This window comes from Polypterus senegalus, chromosome 14 (assembly GCF_016835505.1).
Source record: "Polypterus senegalus isolate Bchr_013 chromosome 14, ASM1683550v1, whole genome shotgun sequence".
In the NCBI taxonomy this organism is placed as follows: Eukaryota; Metazoa; Chordata; class Cladistia; order Polypteriformes; family Polypteridae; genus Polypterus; species Polypterus senegalus.
Genome location: NC_053167.1, coordinates 77,871,598 through 77,892,209, shown reverse-complemented (window position 1 = coordinate 77,892,209; position 20,612 = coordinate 77,871,598). Strand labels below are relative to the sequence as shown.

The following is a 20,612-nucleotide window of genomic DNA, read 5'->3' as shown; positions in this document are numbered from 1 at the left end:
TGGCTCCAGAGCTTAAACTTTATGCAGCCAGCTCTTTCCATCTCTCAGCCTGATCACATAATTTATGGCAATCATCAACACAAGACATGTTTAGTGTGGCAAATAAATACTTGATGAATTGCCCTAGTAAATCACACATTTACTCTTCTGAAGGTTTAATTACAACACTGCTCAGCTAACTTTAAAATGTAAAACAGATCACTAATCCCAACACATAAAATGTGCTTTTAATGGCAAGAATCATCCATCCATCCATTTTCCAACCCGCTGAATCCGAACACAGGGTCACGGGGTCTGCTGGAGCCAATCCCAGCCAACACAGGGCACAAGGCAGGAACCAATCCCAGGCAGGGTGCCAACCCACCGCAGGACACACACAAACACACCAAGCATACACTAGGGCCAATTTAGAATCGCCAATCCACCTAACCTGCATGTCTTTGGACTGTGGGAGGAGACTGGGGCACCCGGAGGAAACCCATGCACACACGGGGAGAACATGCAAACTCCACGAAGGGAAGCGAACCCGGGTCTCCTAACTGCGAGGCAGCAGCGCTACCACTGCGCCGCCCTGGCAAGAATCATGGTAACTGCTTTTCTGTTTTAATGTTGCATGCTGCCAGGTAGGATGCAAGACATGTTTACAGCCCTACCGATTATATGTGCACATCTCCATTGTGAAGACCCTACAGTACATACAAAAAGGCTCAGACACATACAGAAATGCATCGTTAACGCACAAGCAAATTTTCATCGTTAACAGTCCAGTAGTTTAATTAACCCTTTCCAAATTATTCAAACAATAGCCTTTTTCAGAACGATTTGTGTACAATACATGCATTTCAAGCACACACCAGTCAATATAAATTTAATTAGATCCAACTGAGTATTCGCGTAACTTACTTACTAAGTAAACCGTTTAAGAAACAAAATGCGTGAGACCAGGAAATGTCGGAGTGCTGAAGCTTCATTGTTTCCCGAACCCCGCCGATTGCTTTTTCCATGAAGTTCGAGTACTCTTCCCTGTTCTCACGAGTTTCCTCCCTCATCCGAAACACTTGAAATTAGGTTGATCTGCAAAGCTAAACTGCCCAGGTGTGGGTGTGAATGTGCCATGCGATGAACTGGCACCCAGTCCGAGACCGGTATCTGACGAATGGCAGATGCTCCCACTTTATGCTCCGGTCCCGGTGACTCCGAAAAGAGGATTGAAAAAAAATTGGTGGAATGGGTAAATGAATGGGACAACGTTTACTTCAAGGAAAGTATGCGACAGATACTGGAATAAAGTGAATTTTAAACCAGAAAGGCGCTCTGCTCTTTTTACCCAACTTTGCCCAAGTGCGACTTTCCTCTAAAATACGTCCATTACACCGTTCCATGTCTTCTGCTCTGAGGCGACAGTACAAAGTTCTCAATTTGCGATCATTTCGTGCATTTTTCTTATGGAGACGTCTTATCCGAGCCCCACCATAAATGTGTTCAGGGTCTTTAAAACCCTTCTAATTGGGACACCAATTAACTGCCCTCTTGCGAATCGGAATGTTTAAAATGCACACACGCCGTCTTCGTGACTACGGACACCATCCCCGGCCCCGGTCCCACACCAGCTCACAGCGCAATTCCGAGAGGCGGCACTCTCTGCTGACTGCGGGTCAGTGCATGCCTGAGAAAAGAAGAAGCGAATGAGAAGAGAAGAAAACAGAAACGTCTCCACATGGGGCCAGTGTCCGATGTGAACAACTATCTATATTAACTCACCTCGGAGACAGCTGTCACTCCATCAATCACGCAGACGTCACGCACGTCCAATTCAACCACTTAATGGGAACTAAAAGGATTCTCGATCTGAACGAAAGAGACTTTTTTTGAAAGTGGGAGGCGCCGGTGTAAGATCGTTCTCTTCTTGGCTGGGCTGGGCCTCTTTCCATCTTAAAGAGCCAGTGCCGCGTTATTATGACTTGACACGTCCTCCATTCAGTTGTGATATAAGTCATAAATTAAATTCATTATGAAACTTTTTTTTAGATAACTGCCTGGTCTGAAATTGAAATATCCCCTTTCTCTCACTCTCCGTCCTTTAACAAATGGCTTTACACTAATGGGTTCATACTCGATTGCCCTGTTTGGCGGTCGATTTTGTATTGATTGAAAAATCCATTCACCTCACCGTTGTAGTTCAGGGTTACTGCTTGCTGGTTCCTATCCCGCAGCGCTAGATGGAAATTGTCCCGGGGTGGATACGAGTCCTCCGCACAGCCCACTCCAGTTAAACTAAGCTGCAGTTCTTTTTTAAAGTGGGAGGAATCCAGCAGAACAAATAATACCGACATGGTGGAAAACGTCGGGCTGACGCTGCCTGGAATTTGAATTTGGGACTGCGAGGCAGCAGCGCTAAACACTGCGCCACCGTATTCAACAACTATCATTTACTTTGATGGCTTGTTCCTTCTTTTTGTGTGCAGCACGAGCCACTTTGACTTTTTCTTTCTCCAAGTAAACTTAATAAACACATGTTCTGCTGACTTGCATACACAATTAAAAATAACAGTTCAGAAATGGCACTTTACTGGGGTGTACAGTTTCTTGTAAAACCAATCCCTGGCAAAGAACCATTTCATTATAGGTTTATTGCTTATGAAATTGCCTCCTTGGGCTTTGAAAAGGTTCCTAGTATGTGAAACAAACAGAAATCTTTAATGTATAACAAGGGAGATCAAGAAAATCTGAACTGAACCTTTCTTATTGCAGGCAGAAAGAATCCTTTTAAAATCATTAAGTCACCGATATCTCACAAATCTGTTATCATCCCTTCAGGGTTATTTATGGAGCCTGTTATGAATGCAAATAAGTAAAGATTCTTTCTGGAATTTTCATGGAGATGGTTCTTTTGGGAACCAAACATGGTTGCATCGCTCTGAAGAACCACTCTAACACCTTCTTAAGAGTGTGGAGTAATGTTAGTCCTGCGTCCATGTTCAGTCATTATGGGTTTATTTTCTAACTACTCTCTACTTTTAAAATGACTCACTTTAGTTAAGTATGTTGCTGTTTCCCAGCCACTATCTGTACTGCTGAATCCAAATATTCTCATCATAGCTTATTTTGTTCAGGAAGTAAGTAAGTAGAAGTACATTTTCCTGATCATGCATTTTAAGAAATTATTCTCTAATTTATTTTGAAATGAAGCCAAAGTAGCTGATCTGTTTTAATATTTACTGTTATTTGTGTATAAACAAAGCATGAAAACATGTTAATACAAATACCAATTGTGAACATAAGGGGGCATTGCAGCACCCCAAACTCCATACACAACAGCACAGACACAGTTCCAGATGCCAATAAATAGATTTATTGCCACAAATAGTACATACACACTCTACAAGGCCAACAAAACAGCTCTTTCCTTCTCCACTGTTCCTCCCATGTCAGCTTTGTCCGACTACTCTACAAACCCTGACTCCCCGAGTGAAGAGGAGCAGTTTCAACAACCACAACAACAACAACATTTATTTATATAGCACATTTTCATACAAATGATGTAGCTCAAAGTGCTCAAAGAGAAAATAGACAAAATAAATAAGAAAACAGAATTAGGGAACACTAATTAACACAGAATAAAAGTAAGGTCCGATGGCCAGGAAGGACAGAAAAAAAAAAAAACAAAAACGCCAAACGGCTGGAAAAAACAAAATAAAATCTGCAGGGGCTCCAGGCCACGAGACCACCCAGCCCCCTCTAGGCATTCTACCTAACATCAATGACCTCACAATCAGTCCTCATGGTATTCAGGGTTCACATGGAAGAACTTGATGATGACGGTCATGTGGACCTCTGGCCTTTAATCCATCAATGTTTTCTTTATAATGGACCCAGAGGTACTTCTGGTGCTATCACACTGCATCCAGGAAGCACTTCTGGGTCACGTGGGACAGGATAGCTTGACTCCAGCAGCTCCCACTAGTGGCAACCAAGAACCCCAACAGGGCTGCCTACCAAAACTACAACCCGATACAGCCGTACGGGTGTCTGAAGGGGACATCTGCTAAAGGGAAGTCGCACATCCAGTATATGGAGGAAGCAATCTCCCCTTGTGCATCCATTAAAATGGCCTCCAAACCAAGAAAGGTACCACTGACCAACCTGCCTGTGCACTCACATCCTTCCATTAAAAAAGCCTCCTGGCCAGATAAGGACCCATCCATTCAACCCTTGTTGTTTATTAAACAATATTCATGTTTTTTTAATCAAGTAAGAAACAGTTCTTTAGCACAAATTACAATGCAAAGTGCCCAAAACCATCGACATCCTAAAAAATCTCATCCATCGATTATGTTATTTCACTTTTGTGGAAGGTGCTAAAAGTTTACCAAAAGTTTTAATACACAATTTACATCATAAAGCTGTATAATTATAATATTAGTAGGCTACTGAACCCCAGTTGACTGTTAAGATTCACTCATCAAGAGTTTCCTATAACACATATTAAGTGCAAGAAATAGTCAATTCTGTCAATTGACTGCTTATTTATGATGCCGCATGCTATGTGTTTTTACCTATAATTAATAGTCGTACAGTATTAATAATAATTAATTGCCTTCAAATAGCACTTTTCTCGCTACTCAAAACACTTTACATAGACATTGGGGAGCCATTTCAACCACCACCAATGTGTAGCACCCACCTGGATGATGCAGCGCCAGCCATTCTTGCACCAGTGTGCTCACCGCACATTAGCTGTAAAGCAGTGAAGGGCTAAGAGAGACAGATAGCCAGTTAGGGGATAATTAGGGGAGCCAGATAGCTGATAGCGTGTTGCTGGACCCACACGATGAACCACCTGGATTGGGACCTGAGTGCAGTGGGTGTAACCTCAGCACCACAGTGGAACAAAGTGAGGGTTTTTACTCCAGCCACCAATCCCCAGGTTTTCCCTATAAGCTGGAAGGCAAAATGGATGAGCAATTTAGCCAGGACATCATGAGAAACCCTATTCTTTTCAAAAGATGCCCAGGAATCTTTAATGACCTTGGTCTGAAGGGTGACACCATTTTTACAGCACAGTGTCACTGCACTGGGGGATTGGGATCAAAAGGTGAGCGCCCCCTGATGGCCTCACCAACACCTCTGCCAACAGCAATCCAAGCTTTTCATAAATGGTCACCCATCCACGTACTGGCCAGGCCCAAACATGCTTAGCTTCAGATGGATGACCTCTTCTGACGTGCTGATGGTATGTAATAGTTTTTTTACCACAGTGCACTAACCCTAAAGCCACTCTTACTCTCTACACACATTTAGAGCACATGGCATGTTGTTATAGATTGATGCTGATATTTTTAGCCTTATACATTTATGACTTCCTTTCACAGTATAAGCTTTTGGCTGAATGTGACAGTGGAAGAGCTTAATAGTGTAATTCGAATACCAGTCCTCCATGCTTTCAGGTATCGTACTCATCACATATGAAACTTATTGCAAGGCAATCAGGCTGTTTTCAACATGGCTGTTGCTGAAACGGGCAACAACTACACAAAGAATGCCCTGCAGCAAAACAGAGCACCACCACATTACCACCAAAATGTCTAATGGCCTTCGTAATTCTAATTACCAGTTGGGTCCTTTGCGTGCATTAAAAGAGCAGCATGCCTCAATTAGAGATAAAAGAAACAAAAAGCTCAACTTTAATAAATCACCTTAAATCTGCTTTCTACTGCTTGTTTAGTACCTTCATAAATTTTCAGTTTGATCATTTGTGAATGCATAGCAACACAATTTTGGTACCTTTTCCATCCTTAAACATAAATCCAGCTATACGATGATGTTACTGTCAGGGATGTGCAGAGCATCTAAAATTAGCTCACATAGTTATCTCTAACAACAGTTGACTTTCAGGTATGTGCCATCTTTTGATCTCAAAATTTCCTACAATAGCTATAAAATGACACACTCGGGTGGTACATTAACACCCACAATGTCTTCAGTTTTTCACCTTACTGGTGTTTTTTGATTGAATGATAAGCCATTTTGCATAATAATTGAGTCAATTTCTGGGATTGAGAAAGGTTAATGGGGAAGAAAGAAGTGTCTAAAACTGCCCAAACTGTTGTGCATATTAGACTTCAATTAGTCCATGCTGTCCACTTCAAGGTACCTCCTCCTCCTTTGCCCTTCTATCTGACATTAGTTTGAAAGAAAAGCTTTCTAAAAGGACTGAGGGGTATGCAATGACAGTGGGAAAACCTGCAAGATGAAGAATGGAACTGATTTAGTAATACTGACGTTGTGTCATAATGAACCACTCACAACATTAGGCTGGGAAGTAATCAAAACTAAGAACAGCAAAAGGAAAAAATTACAGAAATGTTAAACAGAATTAATTCTCCAAAGCACAAAGTACACTAAACTCAGTAGACTTGATGCACGAGCATTTAAAGAAGGCTGACAACCTGTTAAGTATTCACGCCAAATTCATTATATGACTGCCAATTCAGTTCAAGGCAGATGATGTGCTTAAAAAGAGATGGACATGAGTAAGGGCTTTGAACCTTAAGACTGTGAATTTGATTGAACAGGACTAAATATAAGTATAAGTGTGGGATTAATGCTAGGCACACATTGCAGGAGAATGAGCTAGACTCAACCCTTCTGACAATCACAAAAGGTGTCCTGATTTCAAGTAGGTCTTAAACAGTTATCTTCCCAGACTAGCCATCTAAGATGGGTTGAAATCTAAGTATTCAATGTACGCCTCAATGTTAACGTTTGCAGTGCACATGTCTCTGTTATATGCCATTTGGTATGGGATTTGTTAAAGCAGTATTGGCGTTTGTGATACGCCATCTAGTGGAATGACAAATGCAATGCATTTTATTACTAAAAATTGTTTGTGATGTGCCATCTTTTGGAAAGATAGAGATATAGCAATCAGATAGACACAGACACAGACACTTAGACATTATCCTTTCAATAAGGTGGACTCAGTCATTTAAGATATGTTATGATTATTCTTAGCCTCCTTTTTTTATCCACAAGCTGGTCACCCAGATTTTAAATCTTAAATAAATCTATAGTATTAGGGCAAAATGGAGTTTGTTATATGCAATGTAACTGACGTCATGTGTAAAAGATTGGTAACTAATAACAAACGGGCAAAAAATGTAAATGAACATGGGTTGAAGAAGAGAGTGTCCGGAACTTCTTTTACAGTTTTTTTTCACTGCAAAATGACCTGCAAATTGTCGCAATACGATGAAAATTACTATTGTCTTCCATGCTTGATCTGAAGTCACATTTTTGTCTGCAAATTACTCTGCTGGATCCCATATTTAGTGAAAGGACTCCCCAAATTGTGAAAGTAAATCTTTTAATTCCCAATATTTTTGTTTACATAATCTAGTAAAGTGAGTAATCCAATAACAGAAGACAGACTAAAGGACAAAAAAAAATATTAAAATGAATCAATATGTGTGGGCTCGCTCAATTTTTCAACATTGGTTTGTTTTTTAAAAATCTGTTAGTCTGTGCCAGGCTTATGATAACGCATATATTTTGAAATATTGAAGGCTTTTTTCACCTTACAACGATGCATCTTGTATTATTGCATTAATTAAGGACTTCGGCGATTTATATTTATCACATTCGAAAGCTCAAAAACCAGATCATCTCACCAAAATTAACATTAAAAAAACGGAAGTGACACGTAAGACCTTTTTTACACCTGACATTGACCATGCGATCCCCCTTTCAATTCATGTTTATTGCCGTGGTGCTGAGAAATGGGATGTGCATCATTCAGAGTGCGCTTACGGCATTAGACTGGCACGTCATGGAAACCCATGTAGTTTTCTGCGAAATATGTAAACAAGTTGATAAAGCAAAGAAGAATGAGACTCCACTGCTCAAAAAGGAAACAGTACTCATTGTAGAAGTATAGCACATCTTCACTAAAGACCGATAAAGATTAACTGCCGTCTGAGTTTACATGATACAGCCGCCGCTGGTTCGCGGGCCCCCGTGTTTAACGGATATTGTTCAGAGGAATGCATACAGTAAATCGTTTCTTTTATTCTTCTCAGTTTAACTGGACCGACTGTGGCATTTTCTATGTATCGAATACTCGTCCGTGCATTACCTTCAATCGTCCTCCTAGAGTTCTCCCGTTCTCCACCCTGAGATTAGCTCCGTGTTGTGTGGACGCATTTAAAATTGTGCTGGGCTGCTGAGCAGAGTTGGAAGTGCGCTGCGCGCAGGTCCAGAGAAGGGCACCGTTACAAAATACCCAACACGCACGCAATTATATATTAACTAAAGGATAGATAGATAGATAGATAGATAGATAGATAGATAGATAGATAGATAGATAGATAGATAGATCATAACAGTGTTCGGGTTAAGTGTCTTGCTTGGACTGAGTGCAGAGCTGGGAGTTTAGATCTACAGCCTTACGCTATGCAGCTGCTTAGCCACTCTTCCAAAATATGAACAGATGCACGTTTGGTACGCGGTTAGCATCGCTCGTACCTAATAACTTCACATACATGACCTCGGATTCTAACTTTTTCAGGTGTGTGGTGTTTGCAGGTTCTCCCCGATTGTCTACTTCTGGTTGTTACTGTTCCTCAGGAAAACACCGCTCAAATCCCCCGTCACTGACCACCCCTCCCCCCACACCTTTTTGTCATTGGTATTTCTGGCACTAACAGGATTAATTTAGGCTGATACACGTAAATGTGCATTTCCAACAACTATTGTTACGGGGTGTTGTCCCCTTAATTAATTTAATTACATTTAATTTTAATTTATCTTGACGGATGTTTTTTTTCCCTCCCACTCCACAAAGGCGTTGTCTGAGTTTGCCCTGGACTGGTGGGTGCCCATGATTAAGTGTCACCTTGTCTACATTCAGCTCTTACTCCGCTCATGTTATAGCTATAGGTCAAGTTTTAACTCCTGGAAACATTTTAATGGATATGACTGGGTGTTATTTTGTACAGAAATAAACACACTTTTGAAACGTTTTGAACTTTGAAGTTGGCAGCAAACATAAACTATTATTAATTATTATAAACTATTATATATAAACAAATGAATTAAGTATTATGAAAATGAAATGCAAGCCAGTCACCCGGAGTGTGCAAGACAGAATTTTTAAGCCACTGATTGTTGAAAACAGCGATTACGAGAACACATTTTCAAAAAAAAAGTCATTGCTCTCTCACCACTCTTTTGCAATCGAAGTTTTTTTTGCGATGTTACGCTCTCACTCGTTCGTTTTAACAGAGCAACAGTTTCATTTCTGTGAGAAATTCTTGCAATACATAAAAACGATTTAGTAATATATGAAAAAGAATACCATAAGATACAAATATTAATATTCATAATATTTAGTGCATTTACAGTGTAGGTATTTGTATGCACTTATTTTAATAAACGATTATTTAAAAAAATAGCAAAATAAGATTTTACTAGATGAACCGAAAATAAAGACATGCACTGTAAGACAACGCATATATCATATACTGTATGTCATTTTATATACGTTTACATTTATTCATTTAGCAGGCGCTTTTATCTGAAGCGACTTACAAGAGAGGCCAGTCTACGTAATCGAATGAGCTGTTTTGAGGGACTGTTTTGAAACAATTCTTACAATATAATATTACAAAACTAACCACCACAAGTGAGGAGCGCTGAAACCAAATAGAACAGAAAACTCGTTAATCTTTGTAAGTTACAATAACCTCGCATTAAAACCATTATCATTTAGACAGATATTTGCAGAACAAGAGTGTCTTGAAACGCTTCTTAAAAACACAAAGGAAGATAGCAGAGGTAGGCAGCTAATTCTGCCAGATACGAATAGCAAGTGTAAAGAGTCTGGATTGAGATTTGATGCCACTCCATTCACTAGCAGACCAGAATATACAAGAAGAACCATAGGCGCATATATGTAGAAGAAGCATATACATTATATATAGATTATTTATTTCATATATGTATCATACACTCTTAAAAATAAATGTGCCAGAGAGGTTGTTCGTTGAACCAAAAGAGCCATCCATATGAAGATTCCAAAAACAACCCTTATAGCCGCAACAAATACTGAATATTGGATAACTGACAGTGAATAGATGATAACAGACAGATGAAATATGAACAATTCCTGATTTAAATCGATTCTTGCTGCATGCAATATTCCGACTGTCTCGATCTGCTCCCTGCTAGGTGGAGTGCTATATATTAAGATTTCGGTTTTTTGCACACTACGATGAACTGGCGCCGTGTCCAGGGATTGATCCTGCACTGCGACATGTTCGAGCTGGGATGGGCTCCGGCCACTCGTGATCCTGCTCAGCATTAAGCGCCTTTTAAATGGTGTTGTATGGTTTTATCCGCATTTTAGGAACCTTTTCAAAGAACCTGTCCCATCTAGAATACAATGGTAATTTGTGAAGCAAGAATTATACACAGAACCACACGACCCCATAAAGTTACAATTACGAACCGTTATTCAATCGTTATATTACAAAATAACATTTTAAGAAATTCGCAAAAAGAGCCCAAACGCTGTGTTATAATGCAAGAGTTAAAATCTGATGAGTTGTAAATGACTCATGGTTAGAATCAAAATGTTCCTCGTGATGGTCCAATGGTCCACTAGGTGGTGCTAGACAATACTTTTTTTTTTAATCGCCGTTCGAGTCGGTAATTATTTTCAAAAAGTGTCTAAGTGTGATTCATTTTATCACCAGGTATTAACCGAAGAAAAAATAAACTGTATACACATTAGTTTCAAAGAAAAACACAATTTTGAATACTGCCAACCAGAAAAAAATCAAATTTACACGTGAGAAATGTGCTTCTGTTCCTTTCTCAATCGTTGTATAGGCGGACAGATGTTTAAATAAGCCTTATTATCGTTGTTTCCACTGTTTCAAGAAATAAAAAATATATCACAACCACGAATGTAAGAAAAGGGTGCTTTAGAAAGCCCAGGAAAAGTCTCAATGTCTAGAGATGTTATCTAAGGCGTGTCTCATCTATTTTATACGTGAGGATGTGTGAAAAACTTAGGTGAGAAACTTGCAAATCGGAAACGATGGGACAGTTCAGAAATGGGCAAGCCGTGGTAACGCGGTAATTTAGCTGCGCTCGTATCGTTAATGTTGTAATGGTTAAATTGTCATACAGGATCATACTTCTGTGTAATACACAAGAAAGAAAATGTAAATGATATGCGATAAAATTCTTACGGAAATCACTTTAAAACGTGACACCAAATCTCGCTTGCTCCAGAAAAACCTGAGAAACGTGTTCTTGCATACAAAAAACTGAAAGGTAATTCAATATGTACTGTGACATTTTCATTTATTTCGGATCCTCGTAAACGCGTATGATAAAGATCAGTGATGATAATCATGAAAGATTCAGAAAACCCTAACGTTTCTTCAAGCGTAATACATTCTTTCACCAGAACTTGCTTTGTTCTTTAAAAATGAGCAAGAAATGCCTAACACATTCTTTTGGTATTACAGATTATTAGTTTTCATTGTTCTGTTTTCTTCAATTTCCCGTGTGCCCAAGCAATAACTCAGTTCTACTCGTCGAGCTTGCGCGCTCTCTCCAGGTTTAAGTTTTTTTTTTTATCAGTCCATTGCTCTGATTTATCTCCTCACCTTAAATTAATAGCATCTTGTCAATTAAAGACTAATTTTTCACATAGTACTGTATGTGTATCTGCCTGGCAGCATTTTGGCGCACCTTTGATGAATCTGCTATACCACCCAGAGTTGACGTTCCCCTGCCGCCTGTTTCACTCTCAGTTTGGCTCCTTTACAAACGGAATTCCTTAACTAGTGAAAATCAATTCACATTTTTTTTTAATATTAGTTGTTATAATATGTTTGCTTTCAGAATTTCAATTTCAAACCAATTATATTTTGTCCAATATACCAGACAATTCAGTCGTTCTATAAGAGTGCTAAACAGTGCCGCGCTACCGGATAATCGGGTGTCCCATCCAGGGACAGACTTAAGCCTCACAAGACATCGAATAGAAATAAGATCGAATTCTGAATGAGGCCTCTCCTGTTCATGTCTAGCCCAATCTGGTATGAAGATAATTTATTCTAATATAGCGGAATTATCGTCGTGGGTATGTTTCAAGACATTAACGCAAATATATTATTTGAGTCAAAAGAAGTAGTTATTACCAGCACTATGCTGACATTATTAGAGAGTTTTACTTTATACTTTGAGACAACGGACAGAATTCCATAAAATTATAAAAACAATCTTACCCATTACCATCCACGCCTGAAATGTTAGTGTTAGAAAATCTGCACACATTTAGAAAATTGATCAAACATTCTTTAGTTTTTCATTGACAGTTTCAAAAATGATTCGCATTTTGAAAATTGATTTTATGTGTTGTTTAAATTCATATTTTACACACTGAAATGAAATCCACGTTTACTGATAGTATTGCAATCAATTTAAGTGTATATAATTTTTACAAATTACTGTGTGCAGCCTTATAATAGGTAATAAATATTTGGATTAAATCAATGCTGCTTTCTTATTTGAGTTATACATAGCTAGGTATTTATTGACTTTTCTAAAACGGAACTCCATTTTAATTTATTTAGCGTCACTCTTCCAATACATTGAATTATCCGATAATCGATTCTTCGCTTTTTAAAAGCAGTAATTGTGCAAAAACACCAATAAAACAGTCTATTTGTAACGTCATAATAAAATGCAGAAAATACACCGAGTCACGTATTTGTATTGTGTAAACAACAAATATGTAACTTCACAATTGTCAGAGATGCGTGAAATCCAAGAATTGCAAAATTCCTTGAGAAAGCCCCGCCTACGTCCGCTATAAAAAAAGGCATCTCAGCCGACTCCAAAGCAGACGAAACAAGTTAGCCGTTGTTCTGTTATACTCTGCGAACCGAACAGAGTATTTTTTGGATTTTACTTGCATAATTTATATATTTATTACAGATTACTGGAATGAACACGGCCGTCGCAATTCTGTTCTTTTTTGCAGCGGGATTAAGTTTACTTGAAGCAGGTAAGAATTATTTTGAAGTTATCCTGAAAGTAAGTTGCAGTGTAGTTCAAATTATGATTCAAGAGGAAAGCGAGAATATTCGCCACTTAATTAAACTAAAGCAATAGCAGATTCAGTGTATGAAGTTTTTTTCCACAGTTTATATTAATGATTGCACAGGGTTTCCTTCCTTTTTATTTTCCTAACTCTTCTATTTGTGTAGGGAACAGCTAAGGGCTTATCATATACGTAGTTGTTCATAATGCCTTAATGAAACTCGCTCTTTCCGTCCACAGCAAACCCCTGCTGTTCACTCCCCTGTCAGAACCGGGGAGTCTGCATGACGAGAGTGGAAAGCTACGAATGTGACTGCACCGGCACAGGCTACTACGGCGAGAACTGCACCTCTCGTAAGTAGAGGAGAGCTCACTAGTGCAGAAAAATCTGTACTTCAAGTTAGGGCATTTTGTTTCTGCTTTATTGTTTATTCTTCGACTTGTTGATTTATGTATGTATTACTTTATATTTCTTCCACAGCTGAATTCTTAACCAGGATTAAATTGGCTTTGAAGCCCAGTCCGAACACCGTGCATTACTTTCTCACACACTTCAAGGGCTTCTGGAATATTATCAACAACATTCCCGTTCTAAGAAACTTCATCATGAGATATGTTTTAACATGTAAGTGGCATAACATTTTTACGCCGCTGGTTCATAAGCGATTCAGAACTGAGTGGCAGTGGGTGTGCACATGGCAGCGTGATGTGCTGTTGGGTCATTATCTTGCATTCAGTGATGCCTGGATATTCTGAACATGCAAGGGAAAAGCTGGGATAGCAAAAGCTTGGCTGACTGGAGTCATGGGGAGCTCATGTAAAAGTGATCCGAATTTAGGCAGCGAGTTTACAAGTGGTACGTTTCCAGCTGGAGGAATGACAGCTCTTTGGCAGTGCAGAACTAAGCAAGACGTGACCTGTTTCTCGGGTGTTGCAAGTGAGGACAGCTTTGTGGCACGGGCACTCCTTCTTGTGGGAATTCATTGTCCTATTATGGGGATTGCTGGCTAGCACCGCTGTCAATTAAATACTTGTTACTTCCATAGCGTGTAACAGGCTTATTCCAGTGAAAATGATCACTAGAATCCCCTAAAGTTAAAATGGGCTAAAATAAAAACCTAGAATCTGATTCATGCACAGAAAATTGCAACTGTTGGCTCTATAAGATAAAGCATATTTTTGTTGGCAGATGTATTTTATTTAGTGAATATTAAACCAGGTAACATATCAGCCTGCCAAGAACTGTTGAATCTGTTCAACACTGCCATTTTAAAGTGCCTCACTCAAGAAGATATCAGGGCATAGCAGATGCTTAATTGTTGTTTTTATTTTGAATACAGCTCGAGCGCACCTCATCGACAGCCCTCCGACCTACAATGCTCATTATGGATACAAAAGCTGGGAAGCCTATTCCAATCTGTCCTACTACACGCGATGCCTTCCACCAGTTCCTACTGACTGTCCAACACCAATGGGCACTGCAGGTACCTTTATCTGACTGCATTAGTAACTCTGTGCATGTGTTATTGTGCTCTTGTAAACTATGTGTGCATTTCCTTTTATATGCAAATGCTAGCTCTGCTCAATACAGTATATATGCATATACATTTATATAAATATGCGATAGAGGCATCAGAATAATGTACAGTTATTAAAGAGATAATAAATACTTAACTTTGTTAAGTAGTAATTTAATATTATGTACTGCATCTTATAAAACAGCCATTTGTTAAAATGAAACACTCTAGGTGCATATTACCAAAACAAAATATTTTGGCTGTATCTTTTTATAATTATTTTTAAAAGGAAAGCTAAGCCTTATCATTGCCTTCCCCACAGGAAAGAAATCACTGCCTGATGTCAAAATGATTGTGGAGAAATTCTTGCTGAGAAGAAAGTTCATCCCTGATCCACAAGGAACTAACCTCATGTTTGCCTTCTTCGCTCAACACTTCACCCACCAGTTTTTTAAGACCGACCAGAAGAAGGGTCCCGCTTTTACTCGGGGTTTAGGCCATGGGGTATGTATGTTAAAACTAGATGAATGTCAGATGATATTTCCCAAAAGCAGTGCATTTTTTGAAATTTATAAATTAAGAGAAATAAAGTACATTCCCTTATGTATATATTATTTTGATGATGGCAATATAGCTATTCTCCAGTGTTAAAACAATTTAATGATGCTAAATATTTAAATGTTAATAAATCCTTTGATGATAATTGTGAAGAATGTTTGTTTTATTCAGTTGCCTTAAACAATATTACTATTTTATAATGTCATTGTTGCTTTCTGTGTTTTTAGGTTGACCTGAGCAATATATATGGAGACAATATTGACAGACAGAACAAACTTAGACTTTTCAAAGATGGAAAACTAAAATACCAGGTAAATATTTACTACTTGTTCTTTGAAAGCATACATATTAGTCAAGATGTGTGGCAGGATAAGCTATACATCCATCATATGGATGGACTTACTTTAATTTAAAAACTGGTAGAAGGTGACAGTAGTTCAGCCTATTAGTAGCAAATATTGTCGCTGTTAAGGTTATTCTAATTTTTCTAATTATGAGGCAAAATTAGCCACACTCTGATGTTTTGTAATGGTATATTTAGGCATCTGAGGAATCACATTCTTATGTCACTTTAGAGTTAAACAAGGAAGGTGAGTGTTTTCTCTAATTAATGATGATTTCCTTTTTTATGTTTCTGCAGATGATTGATGGTGAAATGTACCCACCTTTGGTGAAAGATGTTGAGGTGGAAATGCATTATCCTCCCCATGTCCCACAGCATGAACGGTTTGCTGTAGGCCATGAAGCTTTTGGACTGGTCCCAGGGCTCATGATGTATGCCACCATCTGGCTGAGAGAGCATAACTATGTATGTGATGTTCTGAAAAAGGAGCATCCTGAGTGGGACGATGAACAGCTGTTTCAGACTACCAGGCTCATCCTGATTGGTGAGTATCGTCTTTTAACAACACAGGAGAATCTTCTAAAAGCCACTGATACCATAGGTTTGTGGACAGCCTAATCTCTGAAAACACACAGAATACATTATGGAGAGGAAACTACTTGTTAAGTCAAAGATAGCAGGGATTTAATGGCTTATGTCTGAGGTGGCTACAAACAAGATTGGGTACTAATTTAAACATATGCTGTTTTATTAAGTTGCTATTAAATATTAATTTCTTTATATTGTAACATTTTTTTACATACAATATATAGTGAAACCAGATGTTAAAAATATATAGTCTGCCATCTCAACCAATCATTTCAAAAGATAGCACTGTACGACAGAAGATTCCTCATGATTAAGATGAAAGTAGGAAATATATGCAGTGGTTTTCTAAAAAAGGAAGTTTCTCTTAGCCCAGGCTAATAAATCCTTGTGATTTTCCTTCTTTAGGTGAGACAATCAAGATTGTAATTGAAGATTATGTTCAACACTTAAGCGGCTATCACTTTAAGTTGAAATTTGACCCAGAACTCCTGTTCAGTAAGCGTTTCCAGTACCAGAATCGCATTGCTTCAGAGTTCAACACCTTGTATCACTGGCACCCACTGCTCCCTGACTCCTTCCTAATTCAGGACCGTGAATACAGCTATCAGCAGTTCATGTTTAACAACTCGGTGTTAATGCAGCATGGCATCAGCAACATGGTGGAGTCTTTCTCCAAGCAGGTTGCTGGCAGGGTAAGTCTTCTGTTTAAAATGTATAATATGCTTGAGTGAACAGAAATTTACATTGAAAAATCAAGTAACAAATTACTAGTTAATCTGAAAAAAAAAATTACATATTAATAGTAAACAATTATACCTAATAAAAAAAGTATTTGCTTGATATTCTTTACTAACCAAACAAAAAAATTGAACCCAACACTGTTTGAAATTCTTTGCTTTATATCACAGTTAAAGTGTAGCATCCAGATTACTATTATTTAACATATGGATTTAAAATCATAATTATTGTTCATCAGAATAAATTTAGAGCATTTACATTTAGATGGAGGAGAACAGTCCTGAGTTAATTTTTCTGAAAAATGTCAGCTGCACATTGTTAGAAATATAGTTTTTCAAGCCTTCATTAGTACAAGAGAATATAAACTGATTGATCTAATTTATTACGCTTATCCAAGCTGACACAAGACTTTACTGAGCATCATGCAATGATTCCATAGTTATTCAAATGGAGCTCTGGCACTTTTACTGACTCTTTGTGACCCAGAGTGAGCGAGTTAAAGTGCCATATTGGTGGCACTTGAAGTGCCAGCCGTGTGAACGGTTCAGCACCTTAGCCATTAAGTCACACTGCCTTTAATCTAATCCGCTTTAATTTAATCCGCTTTCAAACTTTCACTTAATAGTGTATTAATGTCTTGGAAAAGGGCAAAACAAAAACACTGAACCATAACAAATATTTTTCTTTTGAAAGATGTTAAATATAAGTTGAATATGAATTATTCACTTAAAAGGAAAGATCTGTAATGATGAGAAAACCTAAATTGTTACAGGTTGCTGGTGGCAGAAATCTTCACCCTGCAGTGATGAAAGTGGCAATGGCATCAATCGAGCAGAGCCGACAGATGAGATACCAGTCCCTGAATGAATACAGGAAAAGATTTACCATGAAACCATATACATCTTTTGAAGAACTCACAGGTATTGTGGATTTACATCCTCTTCCCAGCAACACTTTCTTCAGTATGTGACAAATATAATCATACTGGAAAATTCATTATTCATATTGAACCCATTGCAGTTCTTTGATAATTGGAACAACAGTACATATTAATTAAGCAGATTTGTTTTTTTTATGAAGTGTGCAATACTCAGTTTGCATTTTATTTTAGTTGCTAAACTGCTCCTTCACTGAGATTTTTCTGCATCCCGTGCTGTCATTCAGGGAAACAAAGTAAATATTAGGAAATGTTTGCTGTGCTATAATTACCTCATCACTTGTAGAAGAGATATAATTATGGCAGGTTGTAGCTGGAAGAATGTGGATTATGCTTTTAAAGCCAAATCCTGGCCAAATATTTTTACTCCTAATGCCTTAGTTACGGTGCTCCATGAGCTTCAGCTGATAGTAAAGGATTCTATACTACAGTAAACAGTAATTAGGTTACATAAATTCAATCAAATTGACAATAAAAAGTATGTGTTTATCTAGTATATTCAATTGTTTTTTACTCTTGGTATTCTAATGTATTATTTCATTTGTTTGCAGGTGAAAAAGAAATGGCTGCAGAGCTGAAAGAGTTATATGGAGATATTAATGCAATGGAATTCTATCCAGCATTACTGATCGAGAAGCCAAGACCTAACGCCATCTTTGGTGAGACCATGGTTGAAATGGGAGCCCCCTTTTCTCTAAAAGGTCTCATGGGCAATCCTATCTGTTCTCCTGAATATTGGAAGCCTAGCACGTTTGGTGGGAAAGTTGGTTTTGACCTTGTGAACAGTGCCTCTCTGCAGAAGCTTGTATGCCGGAATGTCAGGGGACCATGCCCACTTGCATCCTTTCATGTGCCTCAACCCGAACACACTGAATCAGTGACTATCAATGCAAGTAGAGCCAATGCTCGGCAAAGTGATGTGAACCCCACTATGCTCCTGAAAGAACGGACTTCTGAACTTTGAAAACTGGGATACTTACAGAGTCTGACTTTCTATGTTAAAACAGAATAGTATTTAATTATATACATAATTTATGAAAAGGATCTGTTTCCTATTTATTTCTATGACACTGAACAAGAATATGTTAAATATTTATTACTTAATGCAAATTTCTATTTATTTATTTATATATTTATTGTTGGTATGAACATTTTGACTGTTTTAATTTAATTATCTACTTCTGAAATAATAATAATGAAAACAAATCTCTTCCTTGGTTATATATTTGAAGATGGTAAATAAAACATCTCATGTAATTCATGGGCTTGAATCCTGTTTCAGGTGGCTTTACACCTGCTGCTGCTCAGTTGTCCTCTTGTCTTGCACTCTCAATTGAAACCAGGAAATTTGAAAAATATAAAATCCAACTGATTTTATGGCTCTTTTTTATGAATTTATTTAAAATTTTCTTTTAAGAAATTTCTTGTCAGATTCATCATTCACATGGCAGTAAATGAATGTATATTTTTTGTTTCCTGATAAAGCTATTGAGAAGATAAGAGCTCAAAAATATGTTTGTCGGATCTTTGAAAGAATATTATTTATTTTATTTTCTAGTTGGAGCATAATAAGGATGCTATTTTTATATGTTGTGTAAATGTGCAAAAGTTTTAATTACATGCAGCATACAAGCTTATATGAATTTTTATTTTTTTAATAAAGATTTTATAAAAATGTTCGCTATGACAGGCTTCTATTCTTTATTTTTATACTAGTATATAATCAAATGAGACCTTTACATGAATAAGTGGCTTCAATCTTTTAAATTTATTACATTTTGTAATGAAATCAGAACTGTGTTGGTCACTTTTTCTGTTCTTTTACTACAACTAGACATACATTTAGTCATCAGTGAGTAGATTATTGGCTTGGTCTTCTAAAAAGTGCTACCTTACTTGGTGGTGCTAAAAATGTTTGATAAAACTGTAGTATTACACACAGATTGAAAGCTTGGCTTACAGCTTTTACGATTTACACATTTGCTTATGTAAATTCTGCTTAAATATCTGCTGGCTTAACATCTACAGTCTTTAGATGCTTGCATCTTATATTAATATGGATTATGCTCGCAAATCCATCCATTATCCAACCCGCTATATCCTAACTACAGAGTCACGGGGGTCTGCTGGAGCCAATCCCAGCCATCACAGGGCGCAAGGCAGGAAACAAACCCCAGGCAGGGCACACATACATACACACACACCTGGCACACACTAGGGGCAATTTAGAACCGCCAATGCACCTAACCTGCATGTCTTTGGACCGTGGGAGGAAACCGGAGTGCCCGGAGGAAACCCACGCAGACACGGGGAGAACATGCAAACTCCACGCAGGGAGAATCTGGGAAGTGAACCACTGCACCACCGTGCCACCCATGCTTGCAAATGTATAAAATAATAGTCCAGACAATACTTCTGTTGGAGCAAATAGACTTCATATTTTTATCTCATATTAATAACCTCTAGAACCTGAAAGAATTCACTGAAAAGTGCTTTTTGGAAATGTATTCTACTTAACAGAGCAAGATGCAGAGGACAGAAAGATATGGAAAAAGATGATCTGCTGTGGCAACCCTTGACGGGAGCAGCCGAAAAAGAAGAATACTCTACTGTCATTAGAACCCTTGACAAAAACTACCTTAATTCCTGCCTTATGTGCATAGTGTGGTGCTATGTTTCCATGACACAAGGTTTGATTCTGAACTAAACTGCATTCTCCGTATATTTGAAGCTTTCCTCCTACATCCCAAGCTGAGGTTAAGTGATTATTCTAAATTAGCCCAGTATGAGTAACTATGAAAATCCGTGTATG

At 38.1% G+C, this 20,612-nt stretch overlaps 2 protein-coding genes across 2 annotated transcripts in view; one reads left to right on the top strand and one right to left on the bottom strand.

The window, feature by feature from the left end:
• Positions 1-1,921, bottom strand: part of LOC120514410 (cytosolic phospholipase A2-like) — an 88,935-nt gene extending 87,014 nt beyond the window's left edge. The window contains exon 1 of the mRNA XM_039734768.1: positions 1,762-1,921. The gene's annotated coding sequence lies outside the window, so the exon portion shown is untranslated. The remainder of the gene's footprint in view (positions 1-1,761) is intronic.
• An 11,010-nt stretch (positions 1,922-12,931) lies between these two features.
• LOC120514708 (prostaglandin G/H synthase 2-like) lies at positions 12,932-19,323 on the top strand. The gene is made up of 10 exons (XM_039735219.1): positions 12,932-13,084; positions 13,360-13,473; positions 13,601-13,744; positions 14,460-14,603; positions 14,959-15,140; positions 15,422-15,505; positions 15,835-16,081; positions 16,531-16,817; positions 17,636-17,783; positions 18,352-19,323. The coding sequence occupies exons 1-10, from the start codon at positions 13,024-13,026 to the stop codon at positions 18,762-18,764; spliced, it is 1,824 nt and encodes a 607-aa protein (XP_039591153.1). The 5' UTR covers positions 12,932-13,023; the 3' UTR covers positions 18,765-19,323.
• Positions 19,324-20,612: the final 1,289 nt, after the last annotated feature.